This window comes from Furipterus horrens, unplaced genomic scaffold, assembly GCF_987537825.1.
Source record: "Furipterus horrens unplaced genomic scaffold, mFurHor1.1.pri manual_scaffold_2, whole genome shotgun sequence".
Classification (NCBI taxonomy): domain Eukaryota; kingdom Metazoa; phylum Chordata; class Mammalia; order Chiroptera; family Furipteridae; genus Furipterus; species Furipterus horrens.
In genome coordinates, this window is record NW_028327172.1 from 150,944,327 (window position 1) to 150,960,426 (window position 16,100).

The 16,100-nt window shown below is 34.7% G+C and overlaps 1 protein-coding gene across 1 annotated transcript in view; it reads left to right on the forward strand.

The window, feature by feature from the left end:
* Positions 1-15,082, forward strand: part of GPR158 (G protein-coupled receptor 158) — a 366,690-nt gene extending 351,608 nt beyond the window's left edge. Inside the window, exons 8-11 of the mRNA XM_090268046.1 lie at positions 3,267-3,405; positions 8,678-8,783; positions 12,224-12,370; positions 13,192-15,082. Coding sequence (XP_090124172.1) covers positions 3,267-3,405; positions 8,678-8,783; positions 12,224-12,370; positions 13,192-14,637 — 1,838 coding nt within the window. The 3' untranslated portion in view covers positions 14,638-15,082. The remainder of the gene's footprint in view (positions 1-3,266; positions 3,406-8,677; positions 8,784-12,223; positions 12,371-13,191) is intronic.
* The last annotated feature ends 1,018 nt before the right edge of the window (positions 15,083-16,100 follow it).

Below are 16,100 nucleotides of genomic sequence, written 5' to 3' on the forward strand. Positions count from 1 at the left end.
ACAGCCTGCAATGTTCCTGTTCTATGTCTTTGATAAAGTCTCTGTGTCCTGGAGCATGATGATGGTCACATATACCTGCTGGTCTCAAATTTCCACAGGGAGATATTAATGATGATACCATGCTCACATTCAGCTTTCCATTTATCTAAGACCCAGGGTCACTTGAAGGAGCCTGTCCCCATCTCAGCAGCCTCCTCAGATTATTCCATGGTTCTTTTGTCGATCCCACCACATTTGTAAATCAGATGGCCAGTAGTGGTAGACTTGCTGGAATCTATGTAAATCTATGTAGCCAATGACAACAATGTTGGTATGAGTCTTTTCCTTTCCCATTCTGGCCTTAATTTAGCAGTAATTTTCATGACAACTATGTTCTGGAAGCAAAACCATTGAAAAAAAGCCCTGTGAAGACCTTTGAGTGAGATTTATTTTTTCCTTTGGCTTCTGACCACATCAGGATTTTAGAGTAACTCTTGACAGTTATGTTTTAAGGGTTTTTCAATAATTGTGGTACTACCTATTGTTTAAATGCTGGTAAAAGTATACTAAAACTTGGGCAGGTAAAACATGAGAATGGAAATCAGTGTTCTAGTGTATAAGTAGGTTACCTCTAGGTAATGCATTTGATAAAATTTTTTCCTCCGAATTAGAGCTTTCTTCATATTAATTGGAAATTATCTTTCAATGAGGTCATGTCAGTAAGACAGACAAAATGGGTTGTAACAGTTATTGGTTGGAACAAGTTAACATAGCAATGTTCAGTTTGAAAAAAATAGTCAAATGAAATGTTAAGCAATAAGAATAATTTATTTAACATGTATTTATTTTTTATCCTCACCCGAGGACATTTTTTATTGCTTTCAGAGAGACAGGAAGTAGGGTAGAGAGGGAAAGAGGGGAATTGAACCCAAGACCTGTCAATATGCAGGATGATGTTCCCACCAACTGAGCCACACCAGCCAGGGCATGTTTATGGTTTTTAATTAATTTATTTATTTATCTAACATAGTATGTCAGAAACTATGTTAACTACTTTATATTCATTATCTGATTTCATTAGCATATTATCCCATGAAATATATACTTTTAATATCCTTGTTTTCCAAGTGAGGACACTGTAGACAGAGGTAAATTGCCTCAGATTATGCGAAGTTAATTAGGGAGTGAGCCAGGATTCCCACTTAAAACTAGTGTGATTTTGAAGCCTTTATTCTTTTTTTTTTCTTTTTCTTTCAAGTATATTTTATTGACTATATTGTTACAATAGTTCCAATATTTTCCCCCTTGCTCCCCTCCGCCCAGCACCACCCCTCCCCCAGAAACCACCCTCAAGTCCATGCCCATGGGTCATACACACAAGTTCTTCAGCTTCACCCTTTCCTATATTCTTCTTCTTCTTTTTTTATAATTATAAAGGACAATGGGTGAAGGTCTCAAGCTCCTCTAGCTACTGTTCAAGCTGGACATGGTCGTCGTCCTACCTACCCTTGGGTCCAGAAATCCCTAATAAGAGTGGGGAATGTGGAGGGGAGGGTGGCCATCCCACATGGGGAAGGATCTTGCAGACTCCAGGTCAGTTGGCTCTCCCGGACAGTGTCTTGGTTTAACAGGCTGGCTTCCTTGTTGTATTCTGGGGACAACAGATTTGGCAACAGGGTTAAAAGGCATCATTCAATCCATAACCACTAGATGACAAAGGGCAGGTATTAATTTTTCAATGTCCCACATTAGGGAAAAAAAGGGCTTCTTTGGAGGAAGGTGTGCCAGGCACATCTCACCTGTCCAAAGCCCTTTTGCCCATTATACTTAGTTTGGGCTGAGGGAAATATTTTAGGTTTCCCCTCTCTCAGACCTCTGGGCTCTTTCTGTCCAACCCATTAGGTTAGAAAAGAGAAACCAGTTTAAAAGTGAAGCCCACAGACCACCCCATACTTCACCAACCCAGCCACTTAGTTCAATCAAACCATTGAGTCTCAGGAGGCTGCAATGCAGACAGGATTAAGTGAGGCCTATACATACAGACAATCACTCAGGTAATGAGATCATAGGCTTATGCCCTTTGAAAACAGAAAACACTTGTTAATTTATGCAACATAACCCACAAACAAGTCTCTAAATCTATAAGACTGTCTTATTGGAAAGATATCTAATTGCAAGGCATTTGACATTCTTCTTGCCTGTAAATTAAACATCTTTGATGATACCACAGACATAGTTTAACTTTCAAATGAAAACAAATTTTAAATGAAAAGAAACTTTAAAGATGGTTAGCTGTACTACTTTATAGTCTACCACTGAGAATTGTGATTTTCCTTGAATCACTATTTTTCTCCTTAAGATTACCCTCCTTGAAATTAAAGGGACTGCATTAAGTCCATTTTTAATTTATCCTGTTCATTTGCATAAACACAACAAGAGCAACAAATGGTCACTTATGATCTTTAGTTCTGCTTTGCTGGAACTTACGCAAGGAACATTTAGGGTGACCTTCAGTCTGCCCTTCAGGGCACAGAAGCTGAGCCACATACCTGCCATTCAGCCTTGCCTGTAAACACCTGTCTTTTCCAAGTCCTTCAGGATTTCCATTGTGCCTAAAGGTCCCTTCTAGCCATCTTTCAAGAAAACAACCTTCATTCCTCCTGAAGCCCTTATTCTTAAGTGCTACGCTGTACTTGTCTCTTCTGGCTTGAGCCAGCAAACAAAATGATTTTGAATTTTACTCCACCCACAAAAGATAACATATCTGTCATGTGAGGAGAAATAATGGTTCATTTATAAAACATGCCACTAAATGTTTAGCAACCTATTTCCTCACACTTCTGACAAAGAATATCTTTATGTATTAACTAGATTCAATATAATAAGAACCTAAATTCCTAGAAGCTGCATATAAACACATTACAAGCCTTTTGTTGTCTTGAAGACTTTATCTTGAGTCAGGTGCTCTATGAACATTTTCAACTTTGGTTAGCAATGTGGAAAATTATTTTATAATTTTTTTAAGTCAGATATTTTCAAAAAAATCTGAGAAACCAAACACTATTTTAAAAAATAATAAAACAAAATATACCTTTGAAAAATCTACACACTGAATAAAATTTAAAAATAAATATATGGTATATATATCCACACGTGAATATTTTATGTACATCTATTTCTAAATTTATGTTTCTATAAAGAAAGTGCATGCTAAAAAACTGAAATTTTACTTTTTTCTTTACCTATAAAACTAATGGAAAACTGTTTGTTTGTTTTTGTTCTCACAGCTGAATTTTTATTCCTCTTGTGGGGTGTTTATCTCTGCTATGCAGTGCGGACAGTCCCATCAGCATTTCATGAGCCACGCTATATGGCTGTTGCAGTTCACAATGAGCTGATTATCTCTGCTATATTCCATACAATTAGGCAAGTAACCTGTAGAGCTAGTAAATAACTTTTATTTTTCTGACGTATTGCAGTTTAATATAAATAGCAAAATTGGATAAGATACATAATGGAAAGATTTAGGAAGGATGGTGTTTTATAAGTCAATTTGTCTCAAAAATGGCAAATGAATATAGTGTTTGTTTTTTAACTTTGCTGCTCTTAGTTCTTTTTAATGGGTTGTTTACCGCCTTTATTTATTTTGAAGGTTAAACTCACTGTTATTGTATTATGTTAAGGCACATATGTGGATGTCATTGGATATTATTTATGATAAGTAATACTTTTTGTTTTGAAGATATAAATCAATACATACATTATAAAGTAGATATAAATTATCTACATTTTCATTCATGTTTAATGTGCTGATTTATACTATCAAAAATTTAATACCAGATACAGGCCACATATGTTTGTGAATTCTGCTGAATTCAAAACCAAAAATTCAAATTCAAACCAATGATTGTATTTTTGTATACGATGGGTTTTGTAATCATCACTTCTCAGCAATAACATCTGGTGGTAAGAATGTATGGTCTGGTCTACCAGTTTTTGATGTCACATGTATCTCTCTAGTCAATGAGTAAAAAGGAAAAAGAAGGTGGCTTATAATAAGTGAACAAATTGAAACAAGTATGACATAATCTTGGAATTTTCACCTGATTCATATTTGGTTGTTTGTGAAAACAGCAACAACAACAAAAGGAATACAGTACTGTAATTTGAAAAACAACAACAAAAAATGTCATTCAATTGCTCAGCATTATTAAAAATTAGAACATATTTAAGAATGTAATTAGAAATTTTGAATATTTGTCTTTACTCTCAATGAGAAGTGGAGATTAATAATAATGGGAGTTGGGGCTTAGATTGTGAATCTGTGGAAGTTTTGAGGGTTAATTATTATTTTTCACTTTAGTAAATAATCATAAAATGATATCTTGTACCTCTAGGAATAGATGATTCCAGAGAGCGTGGCCTACATTTTTTAAACTATCAGTAAAAAAAGATATTTATGACAACAGCCCTGGAAACTCCATCAAAGGGCCAGGCATCAATGGAACTGGCCTTGTTTTGTTTTGCCCTCTCATAACAGAGAAAGATGAAAGCTTTCTAGAGTAGAAAAGGAAAGAAAGATGAGAAGCAAAATATGGAATTATAAACAGGCAAGGAGAAGAATGCTTTCTCAATTCTATACAGACTAGAGATTCAAGGCTCTGAGAGCAGATGCCCATGGTCCAAAATGTCATGAACACCAGAGACCACTTTGTCTTGGTGCCTAAGCACCACAGCCTTTACTTTTCTCCTGAACCGTCTCACAGGAAAAGTTGCACTTTGGTTGGTTGTTTTCAGAATATCAAGCACATGTGTTTCAAGATCTAAGATTCTTCTCTCAAACCATTTATAAATTAAATGTTACATTAACAAACCAACTAAAGAGTTATAATTATTCAAGAAGCCTTATTACAGATGAGTTAAAATGTCTTCTAGTGTCAGAATGTAACTGCCATGCAGAGGGTTTCCTACATTTGCCCTACAATTACCTGCTGTATTTCTTAGAAACAAATTAATTGTCCAAGAAATTAAATATGTTCAAAGCAGTTACCTAAATTGACCTATATCTTTTTCTACCTTGATTTGCCTCATTCAATTTTCATCATTAAATATGTTTTTTTCAATGGATTTTAAACTTTTGAGTAACCCACACCCTTTCAGAAGTAGGTAAGGTAAATTATTTTTTAATAAATTTTTAAAAAATTGTTAATAAGACAATAGTCATTACAAAAAATCATCAAGTGCTAGAAAAAGATGCTCTCTAATCCAACCACCCAAAGATAAGCATGGTTAGCATATTAGTACATCACTTTTTGATGTTTTTATCTGCATGCATATATTTATGATAATCACATTTGATAACTTAGTTTAGGAATGCCACAATGCAAGCTAGAATACTAAGAAACTCTAACATAGGAGATTTATTTAACGTTATTTAACCAGCATTCTCCAAACTTAATTGACCATGAAATCCCCCACTCCTCAATTGACATCTGATTGTTAGCCACACTTCAGAAAATTCTATTTTAATACTGGGCCAAGGTGATAGGAAACATATGTTAAATGCTCACGGAAAACACCTTTCTTAATTTGCTGCAATCTTCCTACAGTCTCAGCAAGAAGAACCATATAAACTATGAGCTGAGTTCATGGAGACGAAGCTCTGATTGAATTATTCACGTTCCACCTAGTAGATCTGGTGTTGACTAGATATAGTCTCACAAGATCAATTTTCTTCCAAACTATGTGGCCCTCTATCTTTTGAAGAGGGAGGACTTCCAATGGTAGCAGAATGGCCAGCCCTGGCAGGCTTTGGTATTTTCTTTGGCAAGCCTAAACAAACCTGGTGGGGAGCCCTACATTTTAAGTTCCAAATCTGACTTACCTTTCTATATAGACCAGACTTGATTAGATTGTGGCATACTGACTTCAAAGACTCATGGGCAGGGTGGGGCAAAAGTAAGTTTATAGTTGTTCATATGAAAAATAATACAATAATTAATAAGTGATAATACAAGAATAAACTGTATTTTGCATACTAACAACTGTAAACTTAATTTTGTCCCACCCTGTATATTAACTACTCTCTTCTGGAAATTTAATATATGTGGCCATAAAGAACCAAGGAAGGAATTATAGTTTAACAAAGTAAATCTACAGAACACTGATTTTAGGAGGGATGAGTAAGGAACAAGTAATAGGCAGTAATAGTTAAACCAAGTATACACAATTTCTTATTTACACATGGTCTGAATTTATATATGCTTGGTTTCAGTATTGATATAGTTCAAGTATAAGAAAAAATAACATAATTTAAGTCAGGATCCATTTTGGCAATTTTTCCTGGAATAAAATAATATTAAATGAGGCTTCTGACATCAGCAGAGATATTCTCTATGAACAAGGCATATATACTCTTTCTTGCCTTTTTAAGATATAAAATTATATATACATATGTGAATGTATGCATATGTACATGTATGTGAATATATACAGATATGTAAACATATACATACATATATAAAGATTATGATAATGTATACTATATACATGTATTTTCATTCTAATTGTCAGACTGAATAAAAGTAAATCACAAGGATTAAGTCTAGAAGGGTAAATAATGCAGGGAGCATTTTGCTCAGTCTATGCTAATCCTCCTCTTATTTTGAGTACTAAGCATAAAGCAAACCTTTGATAAAGTACAAGATTTTTTTAAATATTGCTTTTATGCTCAATCTTCAAATATTTCTATGCATCAGAAATTTAAGTCTTTTTTTTAAGTTAAAATAGTCTTCTTCAAAACTGAATCTTTTAAACTACTGTAAAATCCAATTTTCCTTAAGATATTTCTAGTCAGAACTGCAACCTGTAATTAAAAGTTGGTTAATTTAAGAATAATTGATATCAGCATATGTTAAAATTATTTTGGGGGAAGATTCACCACTTTAATTTAAAAATAAGTAACCATTCTTCTGGATATTGTCAAGTTAGTTTGAATTTCATTTGTAGTGGTATTTGAGACAGAAATTCCTAGGATGTGAGGATGCTTTTAGACTGTAAATTTATCTCCTTTGATGTAACTGTCTGGCTCAGTACTGGGAAAGGCCCCAGCAGGTTGGGATTGTATTATTTTTCTGGGGCACATTTTATATTGCTTCTATGTTTCAGTACTATGCCTTAGACACTGTAACTTGATGCTGAGTGCAATGATTCTATCTCAGTGCTTTAAGAAATCTCACCTGACCCAGAACTGATTATCTTATCCCTGAACAAATTGAATATTCAGTCTTATTCAAGGCAGGTAGGTATAAGGCCACTTTTCACACAAAGGAATTAAAGAAAATAGCAATTCAGAAAATTCTTTTTGGTTATATGTGAATTATCATGAGCATTCTGCACTTCTAATGTATGTTTTGAGCCTATTTTGTTTATGTCTCCAGACACAGGGGAAAATATCTCTCCATTTTGGATAACTCTTGAGCTTCCATGTTAGCTTAATGGGGTTTTGGGGGTGGAGGGTGAGTCATGTAACCTGTGGCAGAATGGAGGTAAAAATGAAGAAGAAACCCCTTGATGAAAATTTTGTTCTAAATATTTATAATATTAATTTAATTAGTAAATTTATCACAAATATGTATAGTGCAGATATAAAATTATTTTCTTCTATTTTTAGATTCATATATGTTTGTTTTATAATCATATCATAAGCTTTTTCCTAGGATGTTAGCTTTGCAAATTTGATGATGTATAGCATTGAAACAAAATGCTAATTCTCTAATTTCAAAAGCAGTACAATCTAATATTTAACTTTCATGGTTAACAATTGATAAGAAAAAATGAAAAAAAAGTATTGATTACAAAATGACCTCAGTAAAAGCAAAAAGTGGTTTCTGCATAAGGATGAGTCCCCAAGCCATGAATTTTAGTTTGTACACATGCTTATTGATTTATGAAAATATTCCAAAATTATCAAAGTAGATATCAGTACTAAATTTTTCTACACATTTTTCCTGCATGGCTATCCTGGAACACAACTTTATAAATTATTCAATAACATATCTTAGTTATTATGTGTTGACTAATTTTAAAATAATTTGATGCTTTATAACAACTGGAATTTGTATTTTAAAAGATGCATTTTATGAACCATTAGTATATTCATTCTATTTAATTACATTGTTTACCATTTAAATCTCTGGGATAATTCACAAAGATGGATAATTACCCACTCTTATTTTCTTAATTCTAATTAATGTTTTTAAATGAAGAATATTAGACTCAAGTTATTTACATGTCTTAAAACCCAAATTTGCCAGAAACCACCAGTTTGTAACAACTCTTGTATTGAATTAACACATGTTTGCTGCTTTTGATTAGCAGATTCAGTTTACATAATACATGATAATCTGAGGAAATGTTTAGTACGTTATATGTATGTATGCTGTCTTTCTAACTATGGATAATTTAAATAATAAATAATAGGGAGTTTATATATTGTGCATCCAATGAGGGTTACCTAAGCCCTTATTCTTCTGTGATGAAAATACATGTCATAGAAATGGCAACATATTTTATTTTTCCCCTCTTTCTTTTTTCTTTATTTCTTTTTCTTAATACATTGAAGTAAAGATTTTCCATATTTCTGGTGTTTTATGTAGAGATCTTGTTAGAGTGTTAACTTGGTGAATTCTCATTTCAGATTTGTTCTTGCCTCAAGGCTTCAGTCTGATTGGATGTTGATGCTGTATTTTGCACATACTCATTTGACTGTGACAGTCACCATTGGGTTGCTTTTGATTCCAAAGGTATTCCTCTAGTATTACTTTTCTCTTGCAAGACAGTTATCTGACATCAGCCTCAAATTATTTCTCCTTTAAAAATATCTGGCACTATAGGCAAAGGGAGGTGTAGAGATTTGCTTGACATCTAAAATGTTTTTAAAGCTCTCTCCTCAGGAAAATAAGTGTCTGTTTTCTTTGGGGATTTATTAAATATCTCACGTAATTGTTAAGTGACTTAATTTGTACAAAACCCATTATCTGTTTCAGTCCTTTTCCAGGTATTTTGATATCCAGTTATGTTTTAAGTGTTATGGGTTCAAGGCAGCTTTTATTATAGCTAAAACATCAAAATCGTTTTTAGAGAAAATGCTACTGTTCTAAGAATTCTCTTGTTTGGATTCATATTCAGAGAACAGATAATTTTTATTTAAATAGAAATAAATAATTATAATATTGTACATAAAAGAGTCTTGCTTAATAATGACAGATTATGACAAAGACTTATATAGGCAGCATAATGAAGCAGGGGAAGTGGGCCAGGACTCGGAATACATAGAGTCTGACTCATGCTTTACCCCAACTAACTGTATAATATGACATTAGCCAAGACTTTTTCTCTCTCTAAGTTTTAGTTTCCTCATCTATAACATGAGAGCAATAAGGTTGCCTGGAGTGAAATACAATGATAAAAGAAAAAAAATAGAATATACAAAATATAACATTATCATCATTTTCCTCTTTTACACATAGAACAACAAAATATTAGAATGTTATACATCTTTTTAATATTGATTGTTCAATACTAGTTGATGTACAGTATTATATTAGTTTCAGATGTACAGCATACTGAGTAGACATTTGTATTTCTTACAAAAAGAGCAGTCTTTATCAGTGCCATGCAATACAGCATTAGCATGGCTGAACAAGAACTGTGATTTTTGTCTTTCACCCCAGGTTTTACCTCCACTCTCAGCTGAAATGCAGCCTGATTGAAAGGCCAAATGATTATAAACAAAGAAAATAGTTATTTTTTTTCCTTATTTGATTTACATCAAATAGCCACAATTTTCATGGATTAGTCTGTTACTGTAACTTATCTTAACCATTTTTCTACTTTGCATAATATGATAACATCAGATGGATGTATAATCAGATTATTTTATTCATTCATTCTATAAATTGTTATTGAGGTCCAAAGAAAATTGAAAACATAGATTCATACAAAAATTTGTATGTGAACTTTCATAGCAGTACTATTTTTAATAGCCAAAATATGGATATAACCAAATTTCCATCAACTGATAAATATATAAATAAAATTTGGCATGTCCATGCAGTGAAATACTATTCATCAATAAAAAGGAATGAAGTACTGATACATGCTACAACTTGTACAAAACTTAAAAACATTATGCTGAGTCTAAAAAGCCAGATATAAAGGCCACATATTGTATGATTCCATTTATGTGAAAAGTCCAGAACAAGCAACTCTATAGAAACATAAAGCCACATAGCAGTCATCTTGGGTTGGGGAAATGGGGAAGAAGTGACTGCTTAATGAGTTCAAGGTTTCTTTGAGGGTGTTGAAAATATTCTGTAATTCAACTTAGTAAATATACTAAAAAGCATGGAATTATATAATTTAAGTTGAGAATTTTATGGTATATGAATTATATCTCAATAACAGATAATTTTTAAAATTTAAGGGTCTTTCCTAAGCATTGCTGTAGATCCTAGAGTAAACATAATGAACAGATAAAATTTTTGCTCTCGTGGTACTCATATTCTGGAGGACAGGATGGGGAAACAAAATATCAATAGTATTTTAGAAAGAGATAAGCACAAAAGAAAATAATAAAGCAGGAAATGGACAATAGCTGATAAATATCTGTTTCTTAAACTCATGATACTCTCTAAGACATTGCTCAAGAAAATAATCCATTCTTATACATAAGATCCAGGTGGTTTAACTCATAGCATGTGATATTTTGGAGGACAGGGACTCTATTTTATTCTTCTTTATGGCCTTAAGTTAATGACATGTTGGAACCACAAACAAGAAGACCAGTGAAGGAAAGATTCATCAGTCTCTGTGGTTTCTCAGCCAGCCCTAATTATAGAATATTCACTGTAACTTAAATAGAGGATTACTGTTTCACATGCTGTCTCATATGTATGTATGTTCACTTGCCTACCTGAATATTTTAATGAACATTGACATTAAAATATCTCTATCATTAAAGGGTAACCTGTTAATTTTTTAAAGGTATATTTGACATGCTGACAAGCTGGGAGAAGAGAACCCATGTTCTCTAAACTGTTCTCTCAAATTTTCACAGGACAGTCACTTGCATATGGTGTAAAGAGTTGCTGGGTTGTTTTGATTCTCCCTGCTTTCCATCATTTACCACATCCACCATTCCCCACTTCTCCTTTTGGAGAATAGAGATAGCAAGAATACATGAAACTGAAAAATATCAAAGCACCACATGGAAATAATAAAAATATGATGAAGTGTGATGAAGGAGGAACTTGAGAATAATGAGCTTGAGAAAAAAATTATGTAATTTCAGTGAATCTTTGAATTTAAACCTTGATACCATCTAGCCCCAAGCTATTTAGGGTGAGAGGGCACTGTGCTCACGAGGTTCCATGACTTGTTTAAGATCTCACTGTGAATACTGTTGAGGCTGGAATTCAGATCTCCTGTTCCTGAGTCTTAAAAGTAGACTTAAAAAAATACTTTAAAATATTTTTCATTACAATTGATATACAATATCATAATTAGTTTCAGATTAGACATCTATATAATTTATGAGGTGATGCACCTGATAAATCTAGTACCCACCTGACACCATACATAGTTATTAGAATATTAATGACTATATTCCCTGTGCTGTACTGTATTTTACATCCCCATGACTGTTTTTATAACTGCCAGTTTGTACTTCTTAATCCCTCCACCTTTTGAAAGTAGACTTTTTTAAAGCTCTGTGTAGTCGACTGGAAGTCACATTCTTATGATCGGGGCCAACAGTGCCCAGAGGTGAAATACAGCCTCTCCTTTTGAAGCAAAATGATAAACATGTGATAGACCCTACTGCTCAAAAAAGCATTCCCATCCAGCTTCCAGTGGGTCAACATTGCTACTCTCAGAAAACATTTCTTTGGATTCTTGTACTTATTTTCATTTCCAAAGTGCAAATATTGTGGGACAGGAGTAATGTAAGTTAACATGGGGAGCCTAGAGAAAAGTCAGAGAGGGAATGAATCACCTCATTAGGGTGTAACATGGAAATCAAAGCATAAATACAGCAACAAACATTTGTAAAAATTTCAGTGAACAAATTTATCTAAGCTGAAGAAATGATATTAACATTTGAAATTTTAGAAAATTATTATTAAAATGCTGTGTCATAAGAGGGGGGTCAATGTCCAGAGCTCACATTGAATATCTATTGCAGTTTTCACATTCAAGCAATAATCCACGAGATGACATTGCTACAGAAGCATATGAGGATGAGCTAGACATGGGCCGGTCTGGATCCTACCTGAACAGCAGTATCAACTCAGCCTGGAGTGAGCACAGCTTGGATCCAGAGGACATTCGGGTAATACTGGTATTTCTTTCATATTTCAGATCAGTCCCATTTATACAGGCAAGCATGTGGGGGTTGGTGTATATATGTGCTCACATGTGTGCATATGTGTGTTAGAAAGAAAGAAAATGAAAGAATGTTTCTTTACATAAAAAGTGAAGACATCAAATGCAGAGTTAATCTTGTTCCAAGATGTATAATCATGGTATAAATTAGAATGCACAGGCCAATCTTGATAGTCTTGACTGACTTATTGGCAGTCATAATGATGAACTTGTTATACATGTTCCATAATATGGTTTAGGACATTTTGCTGATGGAAAGGTAGGCTAGATCTGTGAGCAGAGAGACTGGATTACTTAAAATAATCTGTGACAATATGTCAGCATTTGGAGGAAGAAGATGGTTTGCGTATTTGATGATCTGTTGTCCCTTGAACCTAATCTAACATTAGGTGTAACTTTATCAATAGCTATAGGATGATTCCAATATTGTTCCATAGATATGGTTTATCAGTAGACAATATGCTGAGTTTTATTATGGTGCAGGCTCAGTCTGGGCCATACAACTTGTAAGTCCAAAGTGCTTGCTTCAGGAAGCAAGGCTAGAATGCATGGGTTCATGTCTTAAAGTTTCAACTCTATGTGAAACAAAACACAAAGTAATCAAAAAGTAAGAGTGAAGAGAAAGCTGATGAGGAGAAATGTTAGGAAGAGCTGTAAAACAATTTCCTTAAAGAGCTCAAGCTTGCTGAATTCAAATGACCTTCAGTGATACTATCTGGCTGAAATACTAAGTTTCACACCTCTGTGAATTTGTTCTTGTTCTGGCAGGATGAGCTGAAGAAACTCTATGCCCAGTTGGAAATATATAAAAGGAAGAAGATGATCACAAACAACCCCCACCTCCAGAAAAAGCGGTGCTCGAAGAAGGGCTTAGGCCGTTCAATCATGAGGCGGATAACCGAGATCCCAGAGACAGTCAGCAGACAGTGTTCCAAAGAGGACAAGGAAGTTACAGAGCACAGCGCAGCCAAAAGCACTGCCCTCATTAGGAAGAACCCCCAAGAGTCTTCAGGTAACACTGGGAAACCCAAAGAGGAGTCCCTGAAAAACCGAGTCTTCTCACTGAAGAAGTCCCACAGCACTTACGATCATGTAAGAGACCAAACAGAAGAGTCCAACAGTTTACCCACCGAGAGCCAAGAAGAGGAAGCTACAGAAAATTCCACACTGGAGTCTCTGTCAGGTACAAAACTAACACAAACACTGAAAGAAAACAGTGAGGCTGACTCCACAGAGTCTGTGCCTTTGGTGTGTAAGTCAGCAAGTGCTCACAATCTCAGCTCGGAGAAGAAGCCGGGCCATCCACGAACGTCCATGTTACAAAAGTCTCTCAGTGTTATAGCAAGTGCCAAGGAGAAGACTCTTGGATTAGCTGGGAAAACCCAAACATCAGGCATGGAAGAACGTGCTAAATCCCAGAAACCTCTGCCAAAAGAGAAAGAGACAAACAGAAAACACTCAAATTCAGATAACACAGAGATTAAAGATTCTGTCCCCCAAAACTCCAGTCATTTGGAGGAGCCAAGAAAACCTCAGAAATCTGGAATTATGAAGCAACAAAGGTCCAACCCCCCCACTGCCAATTCTGACATGAGCGCAGGCACTACCGAGATGAAGGACAACTTTGACATAGGAGAAGTGTGCCCTTGGGAGATTTATGACCTGCCCCCTGGTCCTGTGCCTTCAGAATCAAAAGTTCAAAAGCACGTATCTATTGCGGCTTCTGAAATGGAGAAAAACCCAACCTTCTCCTTAAAGGAGAAATCTCATCACAAGCCTAAGGCAACTGAACTAAGTCAGCAATCCAATCAGAAGAGCATAGACAAGGCTGAGGTCTGCTCTTGGGACAGCCAAGGTCAGCCCCTTTTTGAAGATCAAAAGCATTTAATATCCAAGACTCAGGTTCCCCCAGGGAGAGCAAAAGATGAGAATGGCGGTCAGCATTATGCAGCCAATGTGTGTGCTGGGCAATATGAAGAACTGCACCCCCAAATTGTAGCATCAAAAGTAGAGAATGAAAATCTTAACCAAATAGGAGACCAGGAAAAAAAGACCTCTTCCTATAGTTCAAGTAATAACTTTCAACAGCCTTTAACGTCACGAGCTGAGGTGTGTCCTTGGGAGTTTGAGTCCCCAGATCAACCAAATGCTGAAAGTAGTGTAGCTTTACCTGCCTCTTTGGCTTTAAATGCAAATAAGATAGCAGGGCCTTGAAAATAAGAGGCCTAGGATACCTTCAAAGTGTAGCATCCCCAGAAAGAAAGAGAAGAAACCCTGAATTTGATATAAGACAGAAGATATAAGGATCAAAAATTCCCAAGAGTATTTGCCAACCAGGGGAAATATGAAAGGCACTGAAAGGTACAAGAAGACTAAGGAGGGTATTGAAACATCATCATGGAGAAGTTAGACTGGCCAAAAAGTCTTTCCCCTGGTAACACTAGGAAAATCTACATTTCAGCCTGTTTAGAGGAAGTAGCCCTCAATGCCTGCCCCTGATCAATATTTACCCACAGGACTCTGAAGATCCTTATGAAAGCAAACCAGAAGACACAGAAAAGGTATGGGATTTGCAGAGAAGAAGGTATAAATGAAATTCGAAGTAGCTGACTGGAAAGAACTTACTCTACCTATATAACCTTGATAACACTGCTAACTTAATGCATCCCAAAAATATCTTTTATATTAATGATTTCTCTCATTTTCTTATAAATGTATGTTTCAGTATGTTGATGTGTCTCACATTCAAGCATTCCAGATTGTATAATTTTTGCAAATATCTTTGATATTATGTGACACACATTTATGCAATCTACAGCTACTCAATTGTTCTTGCAACTTACAGAATACCTGCTATCTGTCAACTTTAGTTGATTCTTGAAGTACAGTAAGCTTTCTCTGGCTTGGGAAGTCATAATTGTTATGATAAAATCTCTTAGTTTTGGCTGTGATTTATATATTGCAAATTTAGATTAACTGTTGTTTCCCATCATGGTTTGTTATACTGTCTTAATCAGGGTTTTTAAAACAAGTTGAGTTACTCATTTTGCACTTATTGTTAGGACTCAGAAGCTTTATTAATATCAGAGATCAAGTGGTCCTACATTGTTTTATGTCTCAATAAGTTAAGGACAACTTATCTATTGTTTGAGGTCAGAGATAAATAACACCTTCATTTCAATTAATTGTCCCTTTTAACTCTTTCAGTATTTCATACTTAGCAGCATTTCATAAGGAAGAAACTAAGAGTGAGAAAAATATACTTTGCATTAATATTATCATTGGAAAGGGAAGACACTAGGAATGACGTGAGAATTACAGCAGTACTGTAGAGCCAGGAAATTTGCCTTTCAAAACAGACAGAAAGGGAACTCCTGATAGCACTTTCAAGGTGTTATTTTTTTAAGAGATAAATTATGATAGCATCAAGATTATTAAATGGATGTATTTTTATTGTGCGTACTAAATATATAATATTTTAAATGACCTTAAACTATTTATTCTCATAGACTCTTATTCATTGCTTCAGCTAGACGTAGAACTTGCTGGGCTCTAATCCCAAAGAAACTTATAACCTGATTTATTCCAAGCCTATAAGGTGGTGTGGGCTCATCCTTCTCCCAAGCACTGGAAAACTTACACATCCTGAAAATTGTCATTGTGAGCCACCTAGCTCA